The sequence below is a fragment of the Oryzias latipes genome, chromosome 13 (genome assembly GCF_002234675.1).
Source record: "Oryzias latipes chromosome 13, ASM223467v1".
In the NCBI taxonomy this organism is placed as follows: Eukaryota; Metazoa; Chordata; class Actinopteri; order Beloniformes; family Adrianichthyidae; genus Oryzias; species Oryzias latipes.
In genome coordinates this window covers 31,752,682-31,772,484 of record NC_019871.2, presented here as the reverse complement: position 1 = coordinate 31,772,484, position 19,803 = coordinate 31,752,682, and the positions used below count along the sequence as shown (strand labels likewise).

General features: G+C 44.0%; 1 protein-coding gene across 2 annotated transcripts in view; it reads left to right on the top strand.

Annotated features, from left to right (window-relative positions):
- The window catches only part of pik3cb (phosphatidylinositol-4,5-bisphosphate 3-kinase catalytic subunit beta), a 66,352-nt gene that overhangs the window by 30,420 nt on the left and 16,129 nt on the right, over positions 1-19,803 (top strand). Inside the window, exons 3-13 of one of the 2 annotated variants that reach the window (XM_011483050.3) lie at positions 175-370; positions 2,425-2,653; positions 6,036-6,265; positions 8,207-8,386; positions 10,266-10,433; positions 13,496-13,585; positions 13,722-13,973; positions 14,050-14,146; positions 14,240-14,370; positions 14,657-14,707; positions 15,379-15,567. In XM_011483050.3, coding sequence (XP_011481352.1) covers positions 212-370; positions 2,425-2,653; positions 6,036-6,265; positions 8,207-8,386; positions 10,266-10,433; positions 13,496-13,585; positions 13,722-13,973; positions 14,050-14,146; positions 14,240-14,370; positions 14,657-14,707; positions 15,379-15,567 — 1,776 coding nt within the window. In that variant the 5' untranslated portion in view covers positions 175-211. Of the gene's footprint in view, positions 1-174; positions 371-2,424; positions 2,654-6,035; positions 6,266-8,206; positions 8,387-10,265; positions 10,434-13,495; positions 13,586-13,721; positions 13,974-14,049; positions 14,147-14,239; positions 14,371-14,656; positions 14,708-15,378; positions 15,568-19,803 lie in introns of those variants that run through there. The other variant, XM_023961333.1, reaches the window with a different exon arrangement.

The window sequence follows — 19,803 nt, the reverse complement described above, 5'->3', positions numbered from 1 at the left end:
CAGCACATTTAAGCCCTCCTAGGACAGCATGCATACACTTAGAGGTCATATCAGGACATTTGTTGTTCACCTGTACACAAATGAATGCTAAATCCAGCAGATCGCTTCACTTCTGTTCAGCTATTTTGAATGTTCTGCCTTTATTTAAACGCATTTCCTTTCAACATCCCATAGGTCCTTATGGTTGAGTTGGTGTCACGTACACTTCACCATGCCTCCTGCTATGACCGACCTTGTGGACATATGGGCAGCCCACTCGCCGCTGGATGGACAGGCGCCAGTCCATGTCACCATGGACTTTCTGCTGCCCACTGGAATCTACATCCAAATGGAGGTCCCACGAGAGGCCACGATTCAACATATCAAACTAGTGAGTTGACTGAAAAAATACCTGGTATTGTTGTGATGTCTTGTGTTTTAATAAGAAACGTTCCATTCTTGTAGGTTTGCTGCATTTCTAGATGACTTATACTCTAATTTCCTTGAAGCAGAACACAGCTGATCAAGGTAGTCAGCATAAAGTAGGGAAGGTATTTTTAGAGGAACCAGTACTACTGAGGCCACTGAGGAGTGATGTTTGACACAACAAAGTGAAGTACGGACCATGCTGTTGGTCCTACAGTCACTAAAGGCTGCCGGGCGCACAGACAGTTGGTCAGTCTGTCAGACGTGACAGCATGCCTGTTTTTGCAGACCGTACTGCGGTGGACCTGTTTGTTTCTCAGCGGCTGCACTTGTCAGCCAGGCTCTAGCACATAACATCATTCTTGGTGTTAAAAAAAATCCCCTGGGCTCAAAATGTGTTTTGATGAGCTTATTTCCTGACACTTTTCTGTTTCACCTAAACTGACTTGAACCTTTTTTCCCTGTCTTTGGAAAATCAAGGTTTCAGATGTAATTAAAGTAATTTAAAGTTGAGGGGTCTAAAAGTACACATCTATACGTAAAATAGGAATCTAAGCACTTCTTTTAGTTGATGCATTTTAAATTCAGATAACAGTTGGATTTCATTTCTGATTTGCTGGTTAAACTTTTTTTTATCAATCTATTCAAAAGAATGTCCTAGATTTATGTTGTCTTAATAGAGTTAATTGTTTGAAATCCTTCTGCTTATTGGAAATCTTGAATTGATCCTTGATGACTACCTTAATATTAAAACTGTCTCACTGATTCTCCTTGTGATCTTTAGTTAATCCACTACTGTTTCTAGCCAAACATGTCATGTCAGACATTAGTATACAGAAAACATTCTGTTTCCTTTTTTAATGCCCTACCCCCTTAAATGACGACACGTGTGAGATCTTCTTCCATGAATTCAAAAATCTGTTCCTGTTCTTTCACATTTGAAAAGGTCTTGATGGGAGTTTCAGTTAAGCTAGAGGTTCAAAGTTTATTTGATCGTAGATAAAGAAGTTAAACTCTGAAAGCCTGCCGAGGTAAAGCAGTCGTGACTCCAGGTGGACTTGATCACTTCCTAGTCGTCATTAATTCATTCATGATTCAAACTTTCACGCCTTTTTAACCTGTCCAAAGAGTTAATCCTCTATTTTTTTTTTCCAGAAATGAGATATTAGGGCTGGGTAATGAAATGATGTTATTGCCACGTGAGAAGATTTATTTTGGGGAACATCAGATTTTTATTTTTCAGCCCTCTGCTTTCTTGGGCTTCCATTGTTTTGGTCAGCTTGTCTATTTCTCGCAAAGCGCAGACGTTAAAATAGCAGCGGGCTTGTTCCCACAAGAATAGTTTTTTTAGTTCTATGGAATTGGTTCTGTTTGGTTACTTGAGTCTTAGAACAACAAATCGCACACCGCAGTTTGAAGGCTGTCACTAGCTAAAGTGGGAGTAGGAAAAATTGGTTTCAACAACAGAGGCGTTCGGCCAAGTGGGAGAAGAGCTCACTAAACAGCTGCCACTTTTTTGTGTGAAATATATTCCATCATTTGTTATTTTAGATAAAGAAAGTACAGGGAGGGAGAAAAACTCTATTAAAATCAGCCAACAAAGTTGGTTCTGTTAAATTGTATTTTCCTGGCCCAGCTGTATGGGATCTACATGAAATCACAAGTGTTCACAAATCCTACTGTGGGACAACCGGGACTCGAGTCAGCCCAACACCGACTGAACCTGCTGTTGAGGTTCTGATTGTCCAGGCTTTGTTCAGGGATTCAGTCACTAAACATGCAGCTTGTGTCGTCAGTCACAACATGTTCTTCTACAGCTGAATCCCTTTAGAAGTGTTTGCTGATGTCCTTTGGGCGTTTGCAAAAGTATTCGTTAATAAAACAAGGACATCAAATACAAGCAAGGACATCTACCCTGTAATCTAGCTCCACGTGTTAAATCTTCTCTGTGAGACATCATAAAGGCTTTTTAAGGTTATCACATAGGTTAAGTGACATTTTTCTTCTGATCCCATCAAGCTCTTATGGAAGCAGGCCAAGTCATTCCCTCTATCTTCATTCCTCGGCGAAATGGAGAGCCACATGTTCGAGTGTGTCAACCAGGCAGCCGTACATGAAGAGCTGGAGGACGAAACCCGCCGACTATGTGACGTTCGGCCTTTTCTGCCGGTCTTTAGGCTGGTGACTCGCAACTGCGGGCGAGCAGAGCGCCTGCTGGATTCCAAAATTGGAGTAATCATTGGAAAGGGTAAGAATACATACCAGTTATGGGAGATGCATGTCTTTTGTTTTTTCCAGGGGACCTTTTCCTGACACACAGTGAAAGTCCAACACTCCCTTTTCACATAACTATTTAAAGGTACTGTCATAGCAAGCAGCTGAAGATCCATCCAATTCACCTGTCTACACCTGCAGCTTTAAGCTAAAGAGGAGCTGAAATGGAAGGATGTAGGTACTGGGTTGGGGAACATCTAAGAGCTGGAGTTTGCTCTGGAAAGGAGAAGAATGAAGGTCAAGACAGGGTATCTGTGTGCAAATGAGAAGAACTCAAGTGGATCAATGAGGCTAAGAAGGACTTGGGGTCAACCGTTCAGAGCAACAGGACGAGTGGAAAAGATTTAAAGAGACATTTGGAAGCAGGTTGGAAAGGGTGGAGGAAAGTTTCAGGTGTGATGTATGATAGAAGTGTCACCAAGAATGAAAGGAAATGTGGAGAAGACTGTGGTGAGAGCAGCCATGTTGTCGGTTTAGGCTCCAAGAAACCAAAGGCAAAGCTGGAGGTAGCAGAGAGGAAGATGTTGAAGGTGAGACAAAGACGGAAAGGATCAGGAATGAGTACATCAGGAACAGGTTATGTTGGATATTTTGGAGATATATGCAGGGAAGTAGATTGAGATGGTTTGGACATGTTGAGAGGAAGGACAGTGATTTTGATGATAAAAGGTGGCTGAGGGTGGAGCTACCAGCTAATCATATAGGAAGCCCGTGGACATAAGGGTGGCTGGTGTGAGCAGCGAGGATCCAGGGTGCAGGATCAGATGGAGGCAGGTGATCTGCTGTGGAGCAGCCAAAAGAAGAATTGAAGTACAATATTCACACACGCTATGCAAAACCATGCCAACTGTGCAATCTAAACTAAAAAAGAATGTCCCATTTGGAAGTTACAGTTTGTGAGGTTTCAATCTCCAGACTCTAAAACAGGGGTGCCCACACTTTGGAGATGACGAGCTCCGTGTTGCAAGACGATCCATAGCTTATTTATTGTAACTAAAACATATCAGTAATCATTATTACATTATTGTCATTATTCTTTTAAAAGTTTGGATTGATCAATTAAATTGTTAGTACGATCAAGAAAGCCGGCTTTAGGTACAATTCTGATAAAAAGAATGGTAATATTCTATTTCTGCTTTTTCCAGAGGACCATTTTGTTAATTTACTTTTACAGCCAAAATCTAACTAACAGGATTCAAATTCCTTCTTTTAAATGACATAAGTTGTGTTTTTTGGTGTTTTTAACATGTTCTTGTAGCTTTTTTTGCATGATGGCGGACGTAGAAAAAATAATTCCTTTGTCTTTGTTTTTCTGGTCTGAGCTGGAATCTGGATCAGAACTGGACGGATGGACAGATCTGATACTGCTGCCATTTTATTTTGCTACGCTAATGTTAACTTGGGTTGTGAGGGGCTGTAAGCTAGCAGGACAGTGTAAACAAAGGAATGATGGAGTTTTAACGAAGGCTTAACTCCACACCAACTGTGTCTCCCCCCCCCCCCCCACAACTAATGAACTGCTGCCGCTCTGCAGAAACTATGTCCTAGAAAATGACACAGGCTTTTTGATTTTGGTTAAGAACTGCATAATCATTAAAAGACCACTGTGAACACTTTGAAAATAGACACAAATATAGTTGGTGTGGGACTTTAAGTGCTAATGAAAATGTAAACAAAGGTGGATTTTCCTTTTTTTTCCTGCACAAAATATCAAAGCAGGCAAAATGCAAGTTGATCTGCTGTAAACAAACCTGGTGACAATGTCAGGAATGATCCCCTGTTCTGCATCGCATGAATGAGGTTCACAAAGACACAAAATCAGTGTTAATTTGATTTTATGCTCAGATGCCCAAACTGGGAGAAATAATAAATGTAAATATTTATAAACAGCTTTTTGAATATCTAATAGTCCTACATAAGTATTTCTTAAAAGTGCTCAGCTTTTGAAAAACAAGCTAAGTAACCCAACTTCAAATTCATTACAGTTCAGAGTAGTAGCATAAATGTTTGGCTGCACTTTGTAAGCCTCTTGTTGTCCGCGGCAGTAAAGAACTCTCTGGCTCCACATATTATGACCCTTGACTGTGTATGAGAAAGTGAGTGTGACGTCACTCATGACAACGGCTCCAACAAAGGGAAGTCCATGGAGTTTTTGTGATGCAGATGCCGCCATGTTGGAACCAGACGACGTCAGTAAGCGGTGATTGTGGACGTTTCTATTGGAACCACTCTAACCAATCAGAAGTGAGCTTGTTGGAAGTCTACACCCCCACCACTTGAATGCAGGCTTGGAAGAATCTGTCAATCAAACATTTCAAATGTTTGACGTGAGACCACATGCTTTTATTGAGGCATCCGATTGGCCAGTTTGTTACTTGAATGACTTGCAGTGAAGACAAAAATATCCCAAAGATTAGGATTAGCACGAAAAAGATATCAAGATTGGTTCTTCAGACCAATAGAATGACTGACAGCTGTTCATTTCTCTATAAAAGTCTGTGGGGTTTTGGCTTCTTGGAGCCAGCAGGTACTTCCTGTTTGGAATGCGAGGGGGAGGGGTCACTCAGTCCACTTCTCATATCCAATCACTGATCAGGACTCGGCCTCATGGGCAGCTAGCTTGTTCGTAGTCGATGCAGAGACGTGGTTGTCAGCACCAGCAGCTCCTGACATAACATTCATCACCATTCTTCTGTATAATTCCTACTGTGGGTTTGGAGCGTTCCAGGAGCAGAGAGGATTAATCCAGATTGAATGAAAGCGGTTGGAGTTGGTCAACTCAACTGACTTAATAGTAACCTGCCCACTAAGAAGCTGGACTTTGATTCGGTAATTCAGGCATTAGACAACAAGTTTGTGGTTGCTGCAAATATCTGCAGAAGGGCACACAGAGGCAGATGTTCACATTCAAACAAACTTCCTCCATCGCTGGCTCCACTGGGGTTCAACATAATCTCTTAAAGGCTTTTTTCAGAGTAAATTGGAGCCCTGCAGGCATGGGTTGACAGCCGTTCATGCAGCACTCTTACCTCGTGCAGTGCACGGAAACAAAAGCGTGCACTCACACGGCTTCCCCTCCAGATATTCAGTCACAAGAGTTGGCCTGCACATTTACAGTGTGCGCTGACCACAGGCGGCCTTCTCTTATGCCCTGGGTCATATGAATGTCAAGACTGCAAATGTCAGAATGTTTTCATTGCCAAGGGGCGCATTATGCAGCAACACTTTCAAAACAAATACCAGGAGTCCAGCTCAGCTGGGAACACATCAGAGCGCTCAGACAGCGCCTCATTCAGTGTCTGTGCGAGGGGCTTTGCTTCCGTGTGATTCTTCTGCCCTTCACTCGCTGTCTCCAGGTCTCCACGAACTAGATGGCATCAATGACCAGGAAGTGAAAGACTTTCGCAGTAAAATGCAGCGTCTGAGTGAGGAGAGGATGCAGCGTGTGCAGATGATGTCCTTCACGGAGTGGCTGCAGGCCTGCTTTTCCCCACAGCTGGAGCCCAGTGCCGGGACGGCCATCGCAGACGGAGCCAACGACTGGCCTGCAGACCTGAAAGTCATTATTCACTTTGACCAGTCCCAGGTGAGAGTCTGGAACCCATTGTTAGACGTGCTGTAGTACACATTCCTAAGAGAGCTGATGTGCGTGGAGAAGACGCCGCTGCTGTTCGGTGCCACAGGTGACGTTTTCCTGTTGTGGTTTTGCTCTGATTCTAATTCTTGAATTCAAATCTTTTATCATACAAGACTGTTAGAATTGATATTGATTTTAATGGCAAATAGTCAAAAGTTGGTGTATAACTTGGAAGCATTTCTATCCCAGCTGTTACAGGCAGAGTATTGCAGAGCACATAGTGCACCCTTTCACCCAAAGTCCAAAAGTCAGCTGTGAAACATCTGGTCTTTGCGTCTTTTAGCGCCATCTTATGACATTTCGTTACTTTGAAAAGCAGCTATCGTTTACTTCTGCCACAGGACTCTCTTTCTGGGTAATACACACGAGCAAAAGGTGCTTCAACCGGATTCAAACCCATTATTTCTCCACAACACAAACCTCCAAAAATCCAGTGAATTAAAAAGTTCATTGACTTTAGCTGAATGTTCAGTTGATTCATGTTATACAGCAGCTGTTGTGCTGTAATACTTTCCTGTCTTTACTATTTTGTACACTAGAACCAAAGCAATTATAAAATGAAAGTGTTTAAATTGTGTATTAGTGGAACCCCTCATTGGAACCACACCTGACACTGACACAGCGTTGGATTAGAACACACACAGGTTCTGTTTGGGGACATTTCTTTTATTATTTACCTTGTACTAATACTGGTTACTCGTGTGACTTCTGTTATTCCACAGAGTTTCAGTTCAAGTTTTTACTAAGTAATCTGTTACTTTTTGCGGCACATTGTTCTATCTCCTCCAAAACAAAATCCATCCGTGATACTAAAAGACCCACTTTATTAAAAATTGTGTTTTTAAACTGTTCTTGTGGCATTTTTCTGATGATTGAGGACATACATGTAGAAAATTCAACTTTAGGATGATTTCATTTCTTTTTTCCCCGTCATGCGGCCTAATCCGTCAGGGTCGCCACAGCGAATCAGCTTTCTCTGATTCGCACTGGTGGATTTTGGCAGAGGCGACCCAAACAACTGTTTGTTTCTATGCGTCTTATTGCCACTCTTGGTAATTGATTTTGGACAATAACAATAAAACAGATGGTCTTGTCCCTCTAGACTCTCGTATATCAGCTTCGATCACGTTCTTACACAAAGCGGCCATCTGCGCCGGTGCTCTCAGGTGGACATCGGCAGGAAGTCTTATTTGGGAGGTCAAACATGATAAGCTGCATTACTGTCAGGAAGTGGGTTGCAGGGCTTTATTTAATTAAAAAGAGCTATGGCAACGACGCGTTGTAAAACGTCATTGTTATGACGATGAATCTTGTTGAATTTAAAGATGAAAAACTGAGATGTGTTCCAAAAAAGCTGCATCCATGTTTGTGCTGTAAAGTCAGTTCCACCTTGATGTCACCATGCCTGTGCTTTGGCAATAATTAATGAATGACATTTCTATCAAACCTGCAGGAAATTATAATTGCATCGCTTGTATGAGGTCGCAGCTGGATTATTAATAAGCTGTCAAAAGCAAACTGTGGGAATGACACAGAACACAGTGTGAAGGGTTTATGAACAGCTCTTCAGGCAGTTACACTTAACACTACTGTCCACATTTGCATAGCTTTAAATGTTGCTGTTTGTTGTCTGTGGACTCTTAGCTCCAACAGGAACTTTCATGAGCAGCCAGTAAACTTGTCTTGTTTTTTTTAACTTATTTTTCTTCAACATAAATCAATTAATCTGTCGTAGAGAAATAAACGGCTTTGCGCCGTCAGGCGGCTCTTTACGTTTGTAATGAGTTGCATACCGTTGCAAAGCCACCTTTTCTCTCCGCGTCACCAGCAACCGTGTTAAAGGGTTAATTATTCCCAGAATAAAGGCTGGTTTTCATTCTTGCCTTGCAGGATTCCACCAGTCTGAAGGTCCCGTCATCTTGCACCCCGTCCGTGTTGATCGAGATCGCTTTGAAAAAGTGGCAGACCACTCATGCACCCGAAGAAGAGACGAACAAAGACAAGCACATCCTGAGAGTTAGCCAGTGCCTGGACTTCCTCTGTGGAGACCACCCCTTAATCCAATATAAGGTCAGTGGTGACCTGTGGACCTGGACCAGGCGTCCGTCACAGCTCGACAGGACTTATGCTTAAAAAGCTAATTGAAGAACTGTCAAGTTGTTTTGTTGTGTTGTTACATACTGACATAAGAAACGCAGCACATTCTCTGTACAGACTCATCCCATAACCCCCAAAGTCACTGACTGTCTTTATAGTTGATGTGATGCCATCAGTGGAGCTGTGTTCAGGAATGGATGGTCCTCCCATCCGTTTTCCAAACCCACTGAATCCCTTTTTGGGATCAGGGGCTGCTGGAGCCTATCCCAGCTGCTGCTAGGCAAAGACAGGGGACACCCTGGACATGTCGCCGGCCTGTCGAACACACACCTACCAACAATTCAAAATCATCAATTAACCTATGAAGCATATGTTTGGGATGCACCTGGTGTGCCTGGAAAAATCCTACGAAACATGTAAACTCCACACAGACAGGCCCAACTGGGATTTGAACCTGTGAGGTATTGGTGCTAACCACTACACGATTGTGCAGCCCCACTGCTAAAGAGTATGATGCTTGCTCTTTTAAATATTCTAATCATTTTATATTCCTAAAGTGATCTGAAAACTTAAGGTAAATGATTGGTTGACCTCGTCATCACAAAATGGAGTTGGAATCTGCTCTCTGCAGGGGTTAACCTTCCTGGATTGAATGGTACATTCCAAATGAGGGAAATATGGCATGAAGGGGGTAACAGGACTGGCAGTTAGACCTGAGACTGAGCTGAAGGAGCAGAATTGTTCTGCTTCTGGGATGCTAGCACAGTGACGTCCAGTAGGATTCAGGATCAACGTCCCATGAGACTCAAAGGGATCTCCCATTGGTTTGAGTCAAACTTGCACTTTAAAACAGTTATTTAAAAACAATTATGTGTTCATTTATTGTTTGTGTGTAGGCCTGCACAATGAATCGCAGATTTAACGTCATCGCGATATCAAGCTATGCAATATTGCAGAAGTTGTTGAAAATTGTGACAAATGGTGTAACCTTAAATGTGTTAAAACAATCGTATTGTAGCTTAAAGTATTGAAAGAATCAGATAAATCCCTTTATGCATTTGACCAATCAGCTTGGACCTCTTCACGTTGTTGACCAATCGGATGGAGACCTTTCATGTAGTCGTTGGTCATTTGGCGTATAAGTTAAGTTATGTTGACTCTTATTTAAATAAAACTGTTGCAGTGAAATGGAACGGATTTTAGTTTGTTTGCTATTTGTTCATGAATTGCAAGTTATATTATTGCAATGTTGATCACTAATTTGACAAAGTGCGAGTTTCCCTCAGTTCGTGCAGCCCTAGTACCATATCATTAACCTTTCCTGTAGACTTTGAACATGCGGAACAGTAGAGGACAAAATATTCTTATGCAATCTGTTCCTTCTACACAAGCACAAAACAACAAGAACAATAATAGCAACGATCAATAATAATGACATCTGTCCAAATGCTCTCTGCCATCCATCCCTACTGTGAGTGTCTCACTTATGTGAAGTCGTCCTGTTTAATCTCCCTGGTTTTTATTGTGTAATACGGTCTTTTAAAAAAAAATGTATTTAATTGCATCATTGGGATTTTAGGACGTTACAAAATGAGATGAAGTTGCTGAGAACTGTATTGTTTGCTCTTGCACAAAAAATTAGTTCACTGGAATCAAAAGTTATTTTCCATTTTAAGTTCATCAAGTTAGTAAGTACATTTCGGCAACGTTTCATATATCTATAGTATTTTTCTATTTCGTTTTTACATTGTTTTCTATTTACGTAGCTTTTAGCTCCATTTTTAATTCATTTTGCTGTCAATAGAAGAAAAATGGTTGAAGTGTTTGATGCTTTAACACGTTTTGTGTACAGTACATCCGCTCATGCCTTCAAGCCAAGGAGTCCCCCCACCTCACCCTGGTCCACATCAACGCAGTGAAGACCATATTCGACAAGGAAAACGCCGCCATTGGGGCAGTGGTCAGCCGCAAGTCCTCCAACCCTCCTTTACCTTTGCCTCCCAAGAAACGGGCTCCCACGGTGAGTCCGGAAAATCAGGATCAAATATAAAGTGATGCTCCACAGGGATAATGTACGTCTATAAAAGAAGTTCCGGTCACATAGCTTAAATGTTCTGTATCACTGCTCTGGCTACTTTAAAACAAACTTTATCTTCATCTTCTGGACAAAACAAGCGGGAAGAGGTGAACTTTTATTTAACACATCGTGATCATCAGCATAGATATCGCTTTCCTTTGCCGCTGCAGTCGAGGTCGGAGTGGCGCGTTGTCATGGTACCGTGACAACGCGCCACTCCATGTATCAAATAGTCCACTTTTTGTGAAAAAAGCGATCCAAACCGAAAATAACAAGAATAAAGTACTTAAAAAGTAAGTGACCATGGTATAAGCGGGTTAATGACCTTCAAAGTGTACATTATCAGAAATTAACCCACAAGCATGCATGGTAATTTCTGATAATGGATACACTTTGTCAAGCATTACTTAATTCCCACCCAGCAGCCAATCAGAATCGAGCATTCACCTGGACCCTGATGTGAAATACTTCTCACATCCTTGTCGTAATAAATATCTTATCTTCCTTTTTGATATACTTCTGTTTTTTTTAAACTCTTGTAAACACAGATGTTCCAGAATAATCCTTTTCCTGTTCAGTGTAAGCTATTTTATGACTTTATAAAATACTCTCCCAATATTGAACCTGAAAATTCATTTCAGCCGCTGTTTACTCTGATTGTTCCACTGCCATGGCAAAGCTTCCCTGCTTGGCTTCATCTACCTGTGTAGAATGGCACAGGTGTGGACGTTTACTAAGTAAACAGGCGCTTGGCATGAGCCACCTGTCTTTTATGAGGCGGCTCTCGGTGTGTCACAGCAGGCCCAGAGAAACCTGACGGCATTTTGCCACATTGTCGGAAAACATTTGCAGCTCTACTGTCCTGTTTCCAGGTGCACGGCACGTCACCGCTCGCTGTAGCATCCACGTTCCTGATGTCAGGCTCTTTTTAATTGGCCCTCATTCATTTCCTCCTCTTCATTCAGGAAATGAAGTCGGCTTTGGAGTGTTGTTTGGAAAGGAGATAAAATGACAGTACTGGCTAAACTTAAACTAAAATGTCGACAGAATCCCTTTTTTTGCTTAATGTCTTTGTGTCACCTGTGCTTTTTTAATTATTTGTTGTTTATTTTGTGACGGACTACTGTGGCATCAGTTTTTTGTGAAGTATCTTCTTACAGGTTTACATTCAAGTGTCACCTGAACAGGTGTTCGTACTGCATTAGCAGGAAGTGAGTTGTGTTTACTTGACAGAACTAGGAGGATGAGCCTAAATAGAATCAGCTGCATCAATGAAGAAGGAAGTAAAAACTTAACTGTTTTTACTCCAGCTTCCTGGTGAGCTCCTAAATGGGACTGTGTGGTAGTTTCCACATTTTCTTTCTCACGGTGGTTAGTAGGGGTGTAGCGGTGCACTAAAATTTCAGTTCGGTTTGGTTCAGAATTTCATAGAGGCTCAGTTTGATACATTTATGGTATTTTTTCGGTACAAAAAGGCAGAAAAAATGACTTACAAAATGCATTTATTGGTTTTACATAACAATAAATAAAATAGACCCGTGTAGGTGATCTGCTATATAAAAGAAGAAAAACTATTAGCTGCCAGGAACCAAAAACTTTGGATAATTAACACTGGCCTGAAAAAAACATTTGAACTTGCACATTTTTTTTTCTTGTAGACCCGATTGTTCCAGTCGGTGATGCCATTTTAAGTTGGTTAACAGATTAAATGTGTTACTTTGGCATACACTATCTTTGTGTAAAAATGTCAACACACAGCGTTCCACTTATCCAACTGTCTTTTCCCTTCATGGATGCTGACAACAAAGCCAAAATGTTCCCCCCACACAGGAGAGCGTATGGAGATGGGGGGTCCTCACCTCTGTCCTTGCGTCTGCATTAGCCATACTGATACTGTTGACATGCTAACTGTCCGTCACCTAAACGCTGTTGAACCTGACCTGCAGTGGCGTTTCTGACCGTAGTGGGATAACGCAGGGCAGATCCTCTCGAGCGCAGACACCAACTCATTGGCAGACACACGCTTCTGCACACACTCATTCCACAACATGGCGTCTCGGCGGGAACTCACGGTTAACATTAGTTCCGCCTCGGCGCAAAGTTAATACTTTGGGGGGGGGCAGCAACAACAACAAGAAAAAATGAAACGGTACAAAAGGGAACTGAACCAAAACCTCCGTACCGAAACGATTCGGTCCAACCACGTGTACCGTTACACCCCTAGTGTTACCTGGAGTGCCTTAAAATAATGTGATCCCTTCTCCAATCATGTTTGTCTCTGCTTCTTCTTCTTCTTCTTCCTTTTTTTATGGAGCCGGGTTGTTGCTTCGTAAGCCGTTTTAACCTCCTCCTCTCAAAAACAACAGATTCTGCTGAAACCATTGCTTGATTCAACAGCTCTGGCCGTGTTCAGGGCCGGGTGTGGCAAACAAAACTGTACTCAGCTTTCCCAAAAGTGGGGTGAATCACAGTTTATTCATGATTTAGTGTGTGTGGGGATCAGGGGGTTTGCGTCATCGCCAAAGGCCATAGGTCACACTTCTAATAAAAAGGATAAACTTGATCAAAGTGCAGTTATGATTTACATGGGACATGTCATTCCTGCAAGGATCTAAACTAAGATGTACAAAAGCAAATGTAAAAATGTCCAACATGGTGACAAAACCTTTTTTACACCACTGTATAGATGAACATGTATCAGTAAAATACCAGATACGCAGCTTTACTTTGGCCTAAGTGCCTTACCCAATAGGAAGTCCAAGCAGGAAGTTTGCTGCTCAGTTGTAGTCCCAGTTTTTAGATGTCATGCGGTTTTGTTTGTTCTGCTGACACTTGCAAAGCCACTTGGTTTGACATCAGGGTGACCTTGCTGACCTCTCTTATTGTTTGCTTGTCTGTGCAGAGAACTGGTGTGTGTGAAGAAGCGTTCAAATGCAGCACATTTTGATAGAAGATGCTGCTAATTTGACTCACTCATTTAGCAACTTTCTCTTTGCTCTCACCAGCAAGTCCAGACGTGTGTGTGGGATGTGTCGAGACCATTTAAGGTAGTACTCGTAAAAGGCAGCACAGTGAATGCAGATGAAAACGCCAAGGTAAATTCCTGTTCTGCCTAGAAAAAGTGAAACGTTTTTCTCCTACAATGTTCTGTCCCTCTACATGAATAACTTCAGAAGAGGTTTGTTCTGGAAATACTGACTGTGTGAAATGTTTGGCTTCCTGCACACCCAGGTCCAGGTGAGGGCGGGTCTTTTTCACGGGACAGAACTGCTCTGTAAGCCCGCCGTGAGCAGCGAGAGCAGCGGGCGCTCCAATCACTCCTTGGAGAACAACACGCTGGAGTTTGAGATCTCGGTCTGCGACCTCCCGCGCATGACTCGCCTCTGCTTTGCTATTTATGCCATTATGGAGAAGGTCAAAAAGAAGTCCTACAAAAACCCTCACATTAACAAGTACCAAACCATCCGCAAGGCAGGAAAGGTGGTGAGTGCCATTGCAGACGGTCAGACTGCTGCTTTGCTGTGTCTCTGTGCTTACTGATGAATGTTGTGTGATCTAGCACTACCCCATTGCTTGGGTCAACACTATGGTGTTTGACTACAAAGGGCAGCTGAAGACTGGAGACATGATCCTGCATTGCTGGTCTTCCTTTCCTGGTAAACACAATCACACAAAATCTTACTTTAATCATTAAACTGAGTCCAAACGGGCTGCAAGCGCACTGCTTTGATGTCGTTTGATGTCCCCAGATGAACTTGAAGAGATGCTGAACCCAATAGGAACTGTTCGGATCAACCCGTACCCTGAGAATGCCACAGCGCTGCACATCCACTTCCCAGATTATGGACCACATCCCATCGTCTTTCCTCCTTTTGACAAGGTAAGGCCGGTGAATCGTTGCCACTCCATCTTTGTTCCAGCCCTGTAAATGTAGGTAAATGTTAACCTCCAGTTAAACTCCAGCATTTTTGTGCACTGACTTGTCAAGGCTCCAGAGGTTTTTCCCGGCTCAGACGATGTGTTTGGGCCCGGACAGTGGAGTGTGTTCATAACGGTGCCTCATTATCGGGGTAGAGTGGGAGGTATCGGTGTGGGATTGTCAGGATTTTCTCCAGTTGCACTTGTTTGGGTCGTGAAGCGCTCACTTGTTCTTTTTCTTTTTGCAGATACTGGAGAAGGCAGCAGAGATTGCTGGATCGAGTGACAGCACACCCATAGTGAGTTTCTGTATTTCATTGTATGGAGTGAGAAGCTTTTTTTTCTAGGTGCATACAAGGACATTCCACAGCACGACTGTCAGATCACACCTATTACTACTTTCCTTGTTTTCACGTTTGACATGGAGATTCTGTAATCAGATAGATGTTTCTGTCTCAACACCCCTCCAAGTCACTGTAGGGTGTGTTACAGCTGGTTATGTAATCCCGCTCCCCATGCAGGGCATGTCTGTACACAGACTTTTATTATGTTTGCTTTACGGATGTGAGACCAGTGATTGCCAACAACTGTTCTGTGGTCCTAATTTGTGCTTTAATGCAGAGCTGCACTGGCTTTTCTCAATAAGTGATTTGCATATACATGTGTAACGTATGTACAAAGGCATAAAGTACTTTGATACACATCGCTCTTCAAGTGGGTTTTTTTGTCTTTTAAAATAGTTTTTTATTATTCATGTCTGCCTGATTTTAGAGACTTCTACGGTGTTTTTTGATATTTTGATTCACATTGACCCCCATATTTGGCGTCTCCTTACTGTAATTGCTGATATTCGTCTTTCTACTCCTTCTTGTGCTCCTATTTCTCCTGAGTTGTCTCCCTCCTTCTATCCCTGCTGCATCAAGCTGTCCAGCCAAACCGACCTTTGCTCTTTCCCTCTCGTTGCTTTTAGGGTCGTGGAGGTAAGAAGTTCCACATAGAACTGAAGGAGATCATGGAGCGCGACCCACTCTCCCAGCTGTGTGAGAACGAGAAGGATTTAATCTGGACACTACGCTTAGACTGTCGGGAGAATTTTCCACAGTCTCTTCCGAAGCTGCTGCTCTCTGTGAAATGGAGCAAACACGAGGACATGGCCCAGGTTAGTCTGGTGATCGACTGCTGCATCTGTGATCCATCCTTTTGAGCAATTAAGGAAAGCCTAAGATTTGCTAATTGACTTCCTTTTCCTTTTTTAAATAAATTTTTACAAGCTTTGACAATGGCCCTCCCTCTATCAATTTGGTATTCTAAGTGATTAATGCCTGATGGACGTGAACAAGACGATGGCTAGAGTTCAAAGGTTGTCTTTTTTAGCTTCCTTTTGAGCATCACTGATCCGTGTTTGGATAGAACCAGGCTTTGTCTGAAGTTACAGGCTGCAGGTTCTCACAGTTTGCCAAAAGGTCTAGCAAAGAGTAGCTCCCTAACCCTCAGCATTGTCTTGAACTGTGGTAAAGGAATGCTGTTGTGAGACCTGGGCTCACTCTTGTGGAAAGGGCAAGGTGCACATTAACCTGGAAGCAGCTTGAAATGAAGGCAGTCTACTTTCACATTAAAACAAAACAGCCATGGTGGGTTTTTTGTTTTTTTTAGACGGGGTTCATTCCAGGCATTTTTAGAAAATGCCGTTTGGGCCTCTCCCACTGTAAGGAGGCGTCAGGGCAGACCTTGGAACACCAAGCAGTACATGAATGATCTGGGTCTCTGCGATGCTTCCCGCTCATGTCACCCAAACACTAAAAGGTTCACTTTCTTCTCCCCAGTTCATCATTCACATTCTCGTTTAGACTATTTATTAGTCAGAACATCTCTTTTAAAAGATATTAAAAGTTCCAGCATTCATCCAATTACTATCAGTGATCATGCACCAGTCTCTGTATATATTTCTAGGGAAATATCCACACCCTCAGGTACAACCTGGAGGTTTAATACATCTCTGTTAAAGGACCAGGGATTTATTCAATTCTTTAAAAAAGAGTGGGCAACCTTCTTACAATTCAACAATACTCCTGATATCTCACCATATCTTCTTTGGGAAACAGCAAAAGCAGTCATTTCTTACTCAACTAATAAAAAATGCAAAGAGAAAGCAGATTTATTAGAACTAGACAATAAAATCAAAACCCTGGAGACTGCTTATGCTGCTTCTGCACAGGAACACATTCTGGGAGATCTGAAAAGATTAAAGCTTCAGTTAAATGACATCATCAATAAACAAACACAATTTCAGATTAACAGACTTCAAGTTGAAAGATTTGAAAACTCCCGTCCTGGGGGGTGGCTGCTTGGGGGAGCGAGTTGGTCCTCTATGGCAGTGTTTTTCAACCAGTGTGCCGCGGCACACTAGTGTGCCGTGGGAGATGGTCAAGTGTGCCGTGGAAAATTGCCCTCATTAACTGATCTAAAAACATTTCCCATCTCCAGGATTTCAGCTCTGTGTTCATCCAAACAGGCCCTGATAAAACACTGAGGAGTTAGGAATATAAAAGATCGTAAAATACTTTTTCTTTGCGTTTATTTTATTTTATTAAAGAAATTTTGATAAGAATGACCGTACCACGATTCAGCTGCAGCTCCGGCTGTATTTGGGAAAAGTCCCGTCCCTTTGACTGTCTCCACCAATCATTCTTGAGGGGCTTAATCACATGTCATCAGTCTGACCAATCAGAAGTGGTTAAAGTCTTCACTTCCTTGTCCCGATTTAGCTCGTAAAGTCGCTCAGTTCTAACAAAAATACCATCTAAAGCTCGTCTTTAGCGGTGTAGCTTTCCACAGAATCCGGTATCAGACCGTGGAACAAGTGAACAAAACAATGAAGCTCCGAAAACCGATCTCCGGCCGTTTTATGCACTACATCTCCCATGATGCATTGGGTTGTGAGAGTGACAGGGCACAAGGAGATCTGTCGTTAGACGTCTTGAAACCAACGAACACACAAACTATTTTTAAATCTTCTAACTTAACTTTTATTGAATCTTTTAGAAAAAAACAGCTGTAGTTTCCAGCTTTTTCTGCAACAATTATCTCAAAAATGCATGTGAGATTGTGGAGGGGCTGTAGATCAATACAGACTGAGTTTATCCTTCTTTTTTTAAATTTTTGGATGCTGGTGTGCCGCGGGATTTTTTTTAAGGTTAAAGTGTGCCGTGGCTCAGAAAAGGTTGAAAAACACTGCTCTATGGATATGGGGCCCTTGAGGTTTGACGGGTTGGAGTCTCCGCTGAGGCGACCGTGGCTGCCCCGGCTGGTCGGCTTCCTCAGTCCCATCGAGGCCTGACCAGAGTTCTCCCAGGGGCGGTGTTTGGGGGCGGGGGCCTGGGCTTGCTCATGTGGGCAGCACTTTCTTTTCCTCTCTCCTTGTGTGGGGTGGGGGTCTGGGGGGTTGGCGCCTCAGGCAATGCGGCCCCTGGGCATGGGGGGGGGGCCTGGGCCCAATGTTGGGGGGGACGGGGGGACGGTTGATTTACCACCGGGGTCAGTCCTCAAGCTGTCCCTGACCCTCTTCCTCATATAACCATTTATTAGGGTGAGGGTGGTGGGGGTCTGCCTGCGATGCACCTTGGGGGGAGGAGCTACTTGGCAGTGGCCCCCCTTCCTTGGTTGCCGTATGGAACGTGCCCCCCCCTCTCGGTTTTAATTGCACTTGAGACATCTAGGACCCTTGGTGGGGGGGTGCTTGGACATCACTGCCAGCAAGCAGTAGATGTCCTTAGTGCCCTACTCGCCAATTTTAACTGCACCTTTTAGTACTCACACCCCCTTTACAAATACACACTCCAACACACACCCATACACGCACACACACACGCTCACTAACACACATACATCACACAAGGAAGAGGGACTTCTGATCTTCTGTCCCCCAATCCCTGGCGGAGGGAACCGGGGGCCTCTGTCACACCGGTCGTGTTCCCTGGGTGCTGGCTTCCTGGGCCCAGCGGCCCTCTCTCCACGCAGGGAGAGGGATCCCTGAGCTCACTGGCAAGACCGGGGGCCGGGGATCATATCACATCTAAGCCAAGGGGTGTCCGTGTCCCAGTGGTGTGGTTTCTGGCCCCTGGGGGCCGGCCTTCTTCATATTTTCCAATTGCGGGTGAGCCTGGTCGGGCCACATTAATAACACCCCTTGGGGTCCCTCGCTCCTCTTGGGCGTCCTCCTTCCGGCCGGGGGGGCTGCCCCTGCCTTGCTCTCTCCTGGACTCACCGGGTCTTCCCTGGGGGGCCCTGACTCGTACCTGGGGCTGGGGCGAGGGGATGCTCAGGAATCCTGGGTGGTGGTGGGCCGCCTGTCTGGGGCTTGAGGTGCCCCCCTGGGGTGGAGCCCCTCGTTGGGCCCCCTGGGCGCGGTGGGGAGGCTGCTCTACGGGTCTGGCTGGGGCTTGCACTCTCCCCCCCTTTGCCCCCCTGCTCTTTAACGTCGGGGGCCGCTGTGGCGGTCCCGCTGGCCCTGCCCGGGATGGCAGATTTGGTTGCCCGGCAGGCGGTCTTTCTCTATCTGCTGTACTGTGCGGGTGTCCGGGGGTTGCAGCTGCTAGTGCGGTCGGGGCCTTGGTGGGGGGGCGGCTGTGTTCTCTCCCTCTTTTTACATTCCATCATCCATCCCAGACGAACATAAACACTCACTCGAGCACAGGTGTTATCTCTATCTTTGTCTTTCTTCATGATCTTAAGGCCCGTACACACCGGGACGAATATTCGCCAGGCGTTATTCGCCAGCGTTTTTCGCCACGTTTTTTGTGTTCACACCCAGGCGATTTTCGCTGATGATGAGCCGAGCGAACATGCAATTTCATTCCCTGACATTAGATGGCGCTTAATGTAAAACAGAAATACTCCTTTACACAAGGTGGCGCTGCGCAACTTTACGCTTCTTAAAGTCGCTTTTCACTCAGAAGAAGAGAGCAAGTATTTACGCGCTTGTCAGAATCATACAAAGAAAACATGAATATTTCAAGCACCAGTAGCTCCAACTGGTGCTTGGGTCGGGTATATTTTAGAATGTCCGTCATTATTTCTTCGCGGCTGTGTAGACGCTACTTGGCGTCTATCTTCTTCGCTGGTATGTGTGCTCAGCAAGGCAGTTTTGTGTTTGAGCGCCCCCAAGTGGTGTTTTACTGTAACTTCAGAAGCTCCAGACACGTGTGCAAAAGCGCCATTCTCATTGGTCGAATAGATTTCGACGCGAGGCGTCAAAAAAAAAAAACGAACCCGAGGCGTTTTTTTTTTTTTGACGCTTTGACGCGTGGCGTTTTATCGCGTCGGTGTGCACACTCTGATTGGTGCCCTTTGTTTAGTCACGAGGCGTTAAACGTCGGCGAAAATCGACGGCGAAATT